This window comes from Ambystoma mexicanum, chromosome 9 (genome assembly GCF_040938575.1).
Source record: "Ambystoma mexicanum isolate Mex_15411 chromosome 9, UKY_AmexF1_1, whole genome shotgun sequence".
NCBI classification, from domain to species: domain Eukaryota; kingdom Metazoa; phylum Chordata; class Amphibia; order Caudata; family Ambystomatidae; genus Ambystoma; species Ambystoma mexicanum.
This window is the reverse complement of record NC_090931.1, coordinates 1,419,639,492-1,419,651,743: the sequence shown is the minus strand read 5'-3', so window position 1 is coordinate 1,419,651,743 and position 12,252 is coordinate 1,419,639,492. Positions and strand designations below refer to the sequence as shown.

The 12,252-nt window shown below is 41.1% G+C and overlaps 1 protein-coding gene across 4 annotated transcripts in view; it reads left to right on the top strand.

Annotated features, from left to right (window-relative positions):
• Positions 1–12,252, top strand: part of TNS1 (tensin 1) — a 2,137,091-nt gene that overhangs the window by 2,057,059 nt on the left and 67,780 nt on the right. For all 4 annotated transcript variants that reach the window (XM_069616815.1, XM_069616816.1, XM_069616817.1 and 1 more), the window contains 2 exons: positions 2,499–2,679; positions 4,518–5,404. In XM_069616815.1, coding sequence (XP_069472916.1) covers positions 2,499–2,679; positions 4,518–5,404 — 1,068 coding nt within the window. The remainder of the gene's footprint in view (positions 1–2,498; positions 2,680–4,517; positions 5,405–12,252) is intronic.

The following is a 12,252-nucleotide window of genomic DNA, read 5'->3' as shown; positions in this document are numbered from 1 at the left end:
ATTTTTTTATTTTTAATGTACCTACTAGCCTTATAGGCCCCGTCCTCAGGCTGTACTGGGAGTTCTCCCCCTGAGACCCTGGTAAATTCAGGACCCATAACTCCTTGTACGGTCTTCGGACTAGGTAGAGGCATAGAAAGGGTAGGGCCTGAGCGGGCAAGTCCCACCCAAAATCTGTAAATGCCCACTCAGCAGCACTGTGTGGACATATACAGATATTAATGTCACTGCAGTGGGCCCAACTAAATTAGCTTCAAGCCCCACTTGTTATACAATCCTGGCTACGTCTCTGGGACTAGGTCTATAAAGCTTAAAAATATCCTCTACCATGCATATATAAAAAGTATATTGTATCTCATCTCAAAGTTCCATGACCTTATAGAGGGACTCGGCCTTAGTCCTCTATCTGGTCACGGATCTCCTCAGTGTAGTGTAATGTCAATATAATGTACGGTATTGAGGACTTTATCCCATATATAATACATGGCAGCCTGCAATAACAGTATACAAGCCTGTAAATAATGTTCTCATTGCAGGCTAGTTGTGACATCACTAATGGACTGTAATAAGAAAAGTACACCACTACCGAGCTGTATTCAGTTATTAGCACCCTGGCGGGGGGAGCCAGCCAATCAGGTGGATAGGAACGTGGACTTGAACCGCTGGTGAAAGCCTGCATTCCATCACACCTGAAGGCCAGCTCCCCTGCCCCTGTCTTCCCCCCACACTCCGTCCTGTTATTTATTTTCATTCGTCCCTTTCCACCTACCACTTAGCTTTTTCTGCAGTGGTGCCCCCCCGGCTGCCGCCCCTCCTTCCTCTCTGCTCATGTAGGCCGCCATGGAAAGGGAAGAGGGGCTCTGTAAGGAGCACTGCTTCCCGTTCCACAGTGACCATCTTGGAAAAGTATTTTCCTTCATTCAACAGGATGCAGCGCGTGTCCTGTTGAACGAAGGAAAATACATTTATTTTGGCACCCCATGTTACTCCTTTGGTAGCCCAGGGTGCTAATGGCCTTAAACCCCCTTTCCAAGTGCTGGAACTGAGGGACTAATGGCCCCGGATCCCTTGTTAATGGCCCTCGCTTCACTCGGGCCATTAACTTGGGCTGCCGGCCCGTTACCACCAGTTCTAGCCCTTGGAACAGGGCTTAACACCACGTTATGCTTCAGCTGTGATGTCACAATGTCTGCTACTTGAGCGAGCACGGACCCGGATTCCGGCTCCCTCTGCAGCCCTTAATTCTAGCCATGACAAGCTTTACTCATTCCTTTCTTGTAAAATCACTTTCGGTGACACTTTACAACCAATAACTGTTAAGGAACTGTTTATGGTAGAATGCTTATTTTGTGCACAGCTGGAGTTTAGCCCATGAGAGCAAGTATCTTCCTGTTATTGCTTACTTTAATGCACAAAACGAAAACGTTTTTAGATGCATTTTATTCAAATATTTAAAATATTTTTCTGCAACACATTAGAAGATGCATATTGTTTTTTTTAAAATTCAGTTTCTATATCGATTATATGCATCTGCAACTAGACGATCACTTACAGTACATTAGGAAAGAGGCCAGCTATTTAAAGAAATGACAGTGGGCCTCATTCCGAGGTGGGCGCAAAGGGATACCGGGCACTGTTAAGGACATCAGTGTTGGTAATCCCTTTGCGCCCTATTCCGAGGTCCCTTAGCGGTTCCCGCAATGGGCACCTGGTTTTACCAGGCGCCCTTAGCGGGAGCCGCTAAGGGACCAGAGAGCTAATAACCGTACCGCAAATTGCGGTACCGTTATTAGCTACTTCACCATTCCCATTGAGCCCTATGGGGGCTCAAATGGGAATGGGGAACAGATTTTTCAATGGGGGCTTACTGGTCCCTCTAGGGTCGGAATGGACTGGTAAGTCCCCATTGAACCAGGTCGGACCCGGACCCGGTATGAGAGTGAGGCCCAATGTGTCCATGTATTATAAGTAATATTATATCCCCTATTGTATGTGAAAAGGATATTGCAAGTCACCTCGGAGTTCCGTGACCTTATTAAGGAACACAACCTTTGACATCATTCCTTGGTTTGGTCCTTGGCAACTTGCAATATCCATACAACGTATGGTAGGAGGTACTACATCCGATATATCATAGGTTCGTATCCCAGTACAGCTCATTTAAACGGGTGCCATTGAGTTGGGTAATATGCACACCAATTCTTTAACACGAAGGCCAAATTCAGCATAACATGGTCCACTGTGTACTGTAAATCAGCACAGTTCTACACACGTTTTCTAGATTTAAATACAGGATATCACACACCAAAGCTTGAGTGCTGACATGTTACCTTCATATCAGTGTTAACTGAATATCTGTGGATACCATTTGATATCAGTCCTTCACTGCTTGCCATCAGGATCCCTCCCAAAAAGTCCTGAGAGTGGGAAGATACCTTTTGAAAATGGGACTGTCCTTGCATTGTTAACTTGCTTTGTTTGTGGTTATTTTGATACAGAGCCCAGAAGTTATGTGGAATCGGTGGCAAGGACAGCCACAGGAGGGAGTGTGGGTCAGCAGAACATCCCAGGGCAAGCAGCGCACAGCAATGAGACCCTTCTAAGGAACGGGGGCTATGGGAATTCCATAAGCGCCCCGAGCCCTCTCTCCACCAGCAGCCCGATACACAGCATGGACGGGTAAGAATGGCAGCCGGCACGGGGTGGGATGGACAGATAACTAAGGTACAGCTCATTGTAATTGTTTTTGTAACGTGCTTAATACCCAGAGGTTTCCAAGCGCAGACCCAGGGATCGAACCTGTGTTTCTCCGCGTCATTTTGCTTCCAAGCTGAGTGTGTTACCTCTGAGCTATCCTCCCGGTCGAAGAAACTTTGTCTGTTACATCCTCGCGACAACAACGATCTGTCTGTAGCTTAAATTGTTAAATTAAGTTTGTGTTTCAATATTGGAATCACACGCACTGGTGTAATTTCGACAAAGTTATAGGGCTAGAAGAGCTAATGGCACAGTAATGGCAAAGGAACCCTTAACCCGCAAAGAAGTGACCTCATACGCTATGTGATCAGATAGCAAGTAACGTGTATAATTTAGTTTTATTATTTATTTATTTTTTATCAAAGAGCAATTTTGGTTAAAAGTAAAATACATAAACCTTTTGCACTCTTTACACATCCATAATTGTTATTATTAGAAAGAAATGTTTATATAAACTTAATTTTACATTTCATTCATTATTACACTCATAAACATGCACTGCATATCCATTTAATAATCGCTGATTTAATTAATTCAGTACGCCTTATTCTGTTATCATATAAAAAAACATCAAGAAATAAAAATATTCCTTTAAATGAATACAATTTCAGTGAACATTAAGAAGTTCAGTTAATTTCATGCTCTCCTTCCATACATACGAAGCTGCCGTAGTTATTATAGAAAGTGCTCAAAAATGGATCTAATGCATACCCTATTTCTATGAAAAATAGACAGTGGCCCAGCCGTCCTGGGCCCTGCGGCCCACAGAGCATTTGCCACCCTGCCTGACACGATGACGTTGTATTCACGTGTCCCAACGACCACAGATCAGACTTTTATTAAGGGTATCTCTACAGGTTGGGTGGCACAGAAAGGGTTAATCTACACACTGCGTTGCTTTTAGCTATGATTGTTGTGTAAGTGAAATAAGCGTTGAATGCATTAGAGGATAAGTGTATTCCAGGTTCTACTTGCCTAGTCCTGATCATTGTGTGTGGCCTTGATCTGCACCTTGTGCCACGTCATGTTGTCATAGCCACAGTTTCCATTGGAGACCATTAGAAAGGTTGTCAGCCGCAGGCAGACAGTGACCATAGTTGTGTCTGATGGGACTACACACAGGTGTCTCGTGAAGTGCTCTGCATTAGCAATCATTAGATTGATTTTGCGGAATTGGAAACTTTTTGACATGGAACAACTGGATGGAAGAAATGTATAATACTAGCAACATTGAAAGGGTGGTTTTATCAATGCAAAAGAAGGAGGCACTGTTTCTGAGAATTTGGGGGCCTTTTTGAGCTTCCACCTGGTCTGACCCTGAATCCTATTGAGATGTTTGCTGCTAAAATAAGTAATTCTTTCTTTTACTCCATATCTGTGTGAAATGAAAATGTAGGCTTACATATACTGTGAATATTGATATCTGAATACTGTGAATAATGACACTATATATTATTGTCTTTGTTGGTTTGAGGTGTTTTTTTTTTCCCCCTCTTTTTACCTTCCCTCTTTGTTAAATACGTTTATTAATTCGTAGATGTTTGTTGGCGGTGGGTTTTAATTATATATAGTGTTTTAAATTTGGGGGATTTTAGATATATTTGTACAAGTTGCTGTTTTTATTTTTTATCTGTTCATGTTTATTGTACATTTTGAATAAAATGGTTCCCAAAAAAGTAATTAGATGTAAGGTTCTGCCCATGAAAATAATGCTTGAAATTGACGTTGTGCCTTGATCTGTTTTTTTCCTGCTCTTGCAGGGCCTCCATCAGAAGCTACCCATCAGAAGAGAACAGCACGCGCATCCCCACTCCCACGCAGCCGTCGATAGATTCCAGTTTCAGATCCAACAGCTTCTCCCAGCCTTCTGCACAGAGCAGCTACCAGAATGTCTCACCGTCCATGAATTCTGCTCCCCATGCCGGTAGCCCAATGAGCCTCTACGCAAGCCCTGACTACTGCATGAGTCCTGCTAGCACGCAGACCGATGGGGGCATTGGGCAGCACGTCAACGTGGCCGGTGTGCATGTGGTGCCCGGAAGTCCACACACACTTCACAGGACAGTTGCAACCAACACGCCGCCTAGTCCTGCTTTTGCACGGAGAATGGTCAATCCCAACATGCTGACCAGCCCGGGGAGCCCAGGAATGAGCAGGCATCAGATGGGGGTGCATAGCAATATGGCTGCGACACCAGGCAGTCCAAGTCTCGGTAGGCACCAGGGGATCCTGGTTGGCAGTGCCCCCGTTACGCCTGGAAGCCCCAGCATGGACAGGCATATTATGTATGGGTTCTCAACGCCCGATGAGAGACGCCCAACGCTGTCGAGGCAGAGCAGTGCCTCAGGATCTCAGGCCCCTTCCACACCTTCCTTCCCGGTATCTCCAGGATACTACCACGGAGTCAACAGCCTCTCCTCTACCCCCCCTGACTCTACTTACAGGCAGGGCAGCCCTGTTTCCCAACCCTGCCTGCCAGAGAAGAGGAGGATGTCCTCTGGAGACAGGGCCAACAGTTTACCCACCTATTCCACAGTCAATGGAAAGGCATCTTCCCCGGTGTCCAGCGGGATGTCCAGCCCAAGCAATGGCAACACATTGGCTTACCCACATACACTTCCTGACTTCTCAAAGTTTCAAATGCCAGGTAAGTAAAGTGGTTGTTGTTCGCAAAATGCTATCCGGGCCACTTTGAGCTACATATCAGCAGTCATTTCTAAGACAAATCACTGTGACTTTACTAACCACGCTGCATACTCAAATTAACATGTCATCATAACAGCTCTGTGATAGTGCCATACTAACTTCTTAATTCTTAATGGTAAATCCAACCTTCTGCAATCAGAACACTGTTTTTAACATATCGACTATTGTTTTCTTATCATGACAATTGCCTTCTTTAGACGTTTGCCGAAATCCTGTCGGTAATTCCGATGCGATACCGGCAACGGGCCTACCATTACTGGTGCCTGATATGCCGGAATTACCGGCATATTACAGGTCCCGGCAATGGTAGGAAAATCCACATTCCATGGAGTCCATATGCCTTACTCTATAAAACAGTCATAGCACCTTTTATTACCCTGTCAAATGCATAACGTCAACCCAGCAGTTGTATAATGTTCTCTTAATGACTGCTAAAATTAATGTTTTGTCATTGTACTCCTATGTGTTTATTTAGAGCACTCGCTCACAACCTGACCTATGCTCTTGTGCCTCATGAGGATTGGTATAGAATGAAATACATTACATTAAATGCATTACATTACATACATGAATGCATTACTTTACACACATTGTACATTACATGCATTGCACCATAAAGGCACTCCAATGTGTCTTCAATGATAAAGCTTTCAATTAACATAGCATTGTAGCACCTCAATTCATGTATTAGAAATCTGATTTCATGGAATGGCAATTTCGCAATTTGAAGCAATATTAACATTCTCAAATCGTCCCACCATCTTCATTCTCATAGTTTAACCTCTTGTTGCTGCAATCATGCTAAAACTTCTAATTCAATATGGAAGCAGCTGGGCTAGTCTATTACTGCAATACCTCATAAGGTACTTATAATTGCAATTCCTACATACACGCATAATGAGGGCAACAGCCACTATGTACGAAAACATCTCTATCCTTTTAGTATCAGAACTATTTAATTTGCATTACCCCAACACATTCTTATTATGCCATGGCTAAAATAACTCCTCCATTGTTAAAACCTGAAATGACTATGTTTGTCTTCTTAGAATGAAACATCTGCGCCATTGACAGGTGTGAACAAATTCTTCTTTGGGGACAAAGCCACGTGCCCTCAATTCCCTGTAGGATTGGGCTTTCCCTATCTTGATCTACTTAATATTTCCATTGTGTTGCTAACCTTGTTCTATCATTCTTACCACAGCTTCTCCTTTCTTGCTATTTTGTTTTGCTATTTTACTGTATAAATTGCATGCAAATATGCAAATTAAGAAGTGTACTTCATGAAATCTCCCAATGTATGTTTTCCATTCTCAAATTAAATTAAACTATAATTCCCCTTACTGTAACCGATCCATGCTACATCTACTCTGCGTTCATGCTGCAATAGTGTCCTCATTGTCATGTTATAACAACTTGTTCATGATTGTAATGTAATATATCTTCCATTCCCCTACTAAATGGACTATCCTGTTCCGAGTGTAACACCTTGAACAAGATCATGTGCATTCACATACTCTAAGAAATCCCCTTTCTCATACTATTAGTATGAGAAAGCTGCTCCTTTCTCATACTATTACAACTCTTTTTGTGTCAACATATTACAATAATTCCATATTCTTACTATAGAAATTCTCCTGTTTAGATACCTCTGTTTTTATCCTATATCTTCGCAAGCTCCTGCAATTCTGATACAGAATTAATTCCTCTATTCTCATTCTGCAAGAACTCTTTTGCTCTCACTTAAATTAACCATTCTACTCTCGAATTAAGCTTCCACTTCCTCCCTCCTGCTATACGACATTGATTAACCTACCTTATTTAATGTAACACTTTATCCTAGTATAGTACATCCTCATTCCTGTATCGTGCTGAGCTAGTAATGTATGGTTTGTCATTCTTTACATGATAGAGCTTAAATTCTTATTTCAAAATATCATCTTGTCTAGCTTTTGATTGAATCCATCATTCAAATACTTGCGAGGTCATTGTAAGGTTACCAGTCATATCTTATGTATTTTCATACTATCCTAATAACACCACGCTCATACTTTCAAAATAATTCATCCATGTGTATATCAATCTATCACATCATTCTCATATAGCTTCACAAACATGTGAAAAACTCTAAAAATCACAAACACTAAGAATGCATAATTGTCTGAAAGGGCCCCACCACTCCCCAATCATCCTACCACTTTGTTTGGTTGCGCTCACAATTCAGGTCATAGGTATGTGACAACATCAGACTACTTTTAGGGATCAACGCTTTATCTTTCAAGTTGAGTTTCACAAACTGAACTTCTTAAATCTTGTCTTTTTCTGGTATTGCCTTTATGGGGTGTTCCAAGCCTGCAGTTGTTTTTCCTTCCTTTCCTACCCACTTGCACTTTACTACACAACTTTATTCTTCTTGCTACCTCTGCATGTTCTTGGGAGGTTTCCATTGCAGCATATCACCACACAGTGTGGTGGACACTGAAGCAAGTTATGAAGCAACCTTCCCCCAAATTCTCCTTCCCTTCACTCTCTGCCTCCACTTCACTCCCCTGTTGTTTTTGGTTGTGGAGGTGCCGCCACTGTGCTGCTGTTGAATCTCGAGCTGCCAAATGAAAGTAGGGCTATTCTCATGGTGGCCATCTTGGGTGAGTATTTACTTGAATCAACAAGTCACGTGGAGCATGTGAACTCTTGATTCAACCAAATGCATCGCTAGTCGCTCCCTAGGAAGTTATCCCGGTGTGCTAATAGCAATAAAACTGGGAACGCAGCTGTGCATAATGTCTTTTCTATGGCACATATATAATGAGTCCTCTCATTTGGGGTTTACTGCTCAGATCGACAAAGGCATATCTATTTATTGTAAAATATTTTCTTAGGTATTGAATTGTATTTTCATCAAATTGTATATGTTGTGTTAATCTATGATTTATGTTTTCGTTTTTTTTTTATATGTTGATGATGGAATAAAATATGTAATGGTTTACAGTCAAAAGAATCTACAGTTTATAAGTTGAGAGTGATTTATGAAATATTGCAATGCGTTGCTAAATTCTATAAGTGACTCTTAAGCAAATTCCTGTGTGAAATATATAATAACTCGAACATCCTGAAAGATTAAGCCTCAATTCTCAGAGGATAATATGGTGTGTAGTGTGACACAATAATTACTCTTCTATTCTTATACTATCAAGTACAATGTGCAAGTCGGCTGGTCACCCTACATATCCCTCAAGATCTTCCACCAACCTACTAACATTGCCTGGAAGTACCTGCCCTGAGATGTTGAGGACCAGATATTCCCGGACAATTCCTGGAAAGGGAATATAAAATTAATAACACTGATGACCTATCTAGTATTCCTGCAAACTATTATATCACCCTGGACTGAAATCCTTTCAGCTTTCAACATCCAGCAACTTAAGCCATCTAGCTGGGCCTGCATAGAAGCTACCTATTTAACATGTATTTTTCTAGTATCCTATTCATCTCTGTAAAGTCCCCAAAAGTGTATATGAACCACACCGCGAAATTCAGAAGGACTGTGTCATGCCGCGGGGGACTATCTCAATGGATGAATGATTTCACATGGCTAGTGCTTGAGCTTATCACCAATTAAGCCCCTCCTCCATTGAGGGTTCAAGGGTAGATGTAAGCATCATCATCAAAATAACTGCCATAAAAGCATACAGATTCATGATAAAACACATTTCTTTAGCAATTGAATACAAACATGACATGTCATTTTAAAGTGTATATGTTGCCAGTTGATTCAACGTCTAAACACAAAGATTCAAAGTGCATTACATAAAGTGCAATTTTGAAAGTGTTATTGTCTGTTCAAATCGATATCCTTTACAATATCCACTAAAACCTAATCATATGAATGTGACTTTGTTCAACAATTAATTTCAAACATTAATTATATACATTTTCAACATAAATTTAAAATATTAAAAACAAAGAATGTATTTATTTGTTTTTTTACATCATGCCTAATACCGTACCTGAGTTTGGTTTCTAAGCACGGATCCGGGATTCAAACCTATGTTGCTCTGCATGGTTTTGCTTCCAAGACCAGCGCGTTCACCCTGTGCTATCCTCCGTTCACAATCTTAAAATAGGGAGAGTAAACTTGCAGCGCCACAATCAAAAAGACAGAATTATTTCCAATCTAGAGATGACTTTACAGAAGATTCAAACGTCATCTCCGACTTCCGGGCAGAGCCTCCATCTACGTAGCCATGCCCGATGAACGTAGCATGCAATACTTGTGACAGAATTAGGGCTAGTAGTGTTGATTATCATTAAAAAGTGTGTCTAATTTGGGCATGAACATGTAGGTATAAAATTCACCATCATGCTCCATTATCAAATACCACTTCTCAGCACATGCCTAGAACAAACATAGATAAGCCACATTCCTTTGGAAGAGGAAGGATAGCTCAGGGGCAATGCATTTGTCTTCGAAGCAAAACAACACAGCGCAACACAGGTTCGAATCCCAATACTGTGCTTAAAAACCACTTGTGGGTATGAAGCATGTATTATAATTGTGATGACTCCTCCTAGTGCTAGCATCCTTCCCGTGGCTGCATGCCACACCTTTGCCTGCCTGTCTCTCTCCAGCAGCATGCAACGTGCATGTGCACCGTCCTGTCTAGAGTCAGGACTGTGTTCACTTTGAATTCTTCAGGCAAACACTGATCTTCAACAAACGGATCTGATCTTCTGTGCAAAACCCACATCGCAAATCGTAATCTCTCTGAATAAGGGGGTTGAGCATGGCATGTGCCAAAATCCTGATGCTTTCTGTAATCTTATATGTGCAGAATAGTATACAGTCTACCTGTACTTCATTGCCCCCTTTGTATACTCATTCATGAGCTTAAGGTAAGGAAGATGTCTTTATTTCCACTACCTCTTTGCCCCCTGCCACGTAGTGCAAGGAATCTTCCATCCTCACACTGAAAAGCATCAATCTTTCTCATATAATATCTCTTATATTATAATGTTAATCCCCTCAATTCATGTATTGTAAGAATCATTTCTTACAACAGCGTATAGCACAGGGGCAACACGCTGGTCTTGGAAGCAAGACAATGCAGAGCAACAGAGGTTTGAATCCTGGATCCGCACTTAGAAACCAAACTCAGGTATGGTATTAGGAGTGTTATATTAAAAACAAATAAAAAAATGTGCATAAACATTTGTCGGCCTTCTCATGATAACATTTATCCTAACTAGAGTACTGTTCTGCAAGACTTTCTCCATGTTCATACTATTAGAGTGCCTCCACTGTTACACTACTCGTCTCTTACTCTTACAATATCACATTGTAAGAACTCTTGCCATCTCATTCCAGAGGGATTCTCAAATGTGTTATGTCATAACTCCACCATTCTCATAATACTTTAGCAGCTCCGTCTCATAACATAGTACTCTGGTCTTTATGGGGAAATGTACCACATTTGCTAATAGTACACTGCTTATTCCTTATACGTATATTCCTGCATGATGCGTTACTTATTGTCACATTGAGTAAGGTAACCGCCTTATCATCAGCCAGCTTCATTGTCAATTCTCTATAATCACTCACCTTTGTAAGACCTCTCACTTTCCCCCATCATTTGAACGTCTTCATTACCAACCCAGAACAACACCTCCAATGCAAGACACCGCTGTCCCCTCCCATTTTCCATGCTTCAGGCATTGTCACTGGCCTACTTATTTTACACTATGATCTCTCCCCCGTGTTCATGTCAAATTATGACTCCCATTCTAACACGTTCAGCCTCATAATATATTTCCACCTTCCTTTGCATAAAGTAACAATGATCTGATTTTGTTTACCAGATAGTCTGCATTTTCAGAAAATGTACTGGTAAACTCAAGCACATTCTCCTTCATGATGCTGTTTGCCTGTTTTTTGCTTTTTTAAAGTTCACTTAAATAACTTGCTCATTGTTGTGTCATCAAACGACACCACTCATACTGGCATCGTCTCCCCCATTCCTAACTTCCGATAACTCTTCCATCCATTGACTTCATAAGTCCTAGTTCTGGAACTACACAACTTCCATGTTTTATGGGAGCAATTCCTCTTGTATTTCAATATTATTTTAACTTTGATAATCAAATCCAATAATAACGTTTCCTTTCCCATATTAAATTAACTGATCTAGTTTTAAAGTGTAATTACTTATCTTTTCCGTTTTTGTAGCATACATTATCTAACAACATCTAGGCCAACTTGCAGTTTTTTGTATCGATAGTATCAGTTCTACCCTCATATTTTAAAAGCCTTCCATTGTCAGGATGAAATAAATCTGCCATCCCTTAATGGGCATCATTCATTTTCAAACCAGTCCCCTACACTTTATTCTGTTACCAGACTATAATAACTCTTTCATAGGCATGATATTATTATTTCTTTCTTTTACAGTCCTACTATTTTTCTGATTAACATCTGTATTCTCATTCCACAACAATTCTTTCAATCTCATAATGTGGTAGATCCGCCATTCTAATAAATACCTTCCGTCTCGTACTATTACAAATCGTTCCCAAACATACACAGTTAATACCACATAGCTCGGTTTCTATGGCACCACTTGCCACAGGAGTCAAAAGTAGCTCCTAGTAGCTGTGTGTTTCCAGCTAACCAGGCTCCCCTTGGCTATAATCAGGAGCTAAACAGCTGCAAAGTCCTGACAATTTCAAACCCTGACTGATGGATCTGCGTCTTTTAGATCAGCAGATGTTTGGATTGCAAATCCAATCAACCCT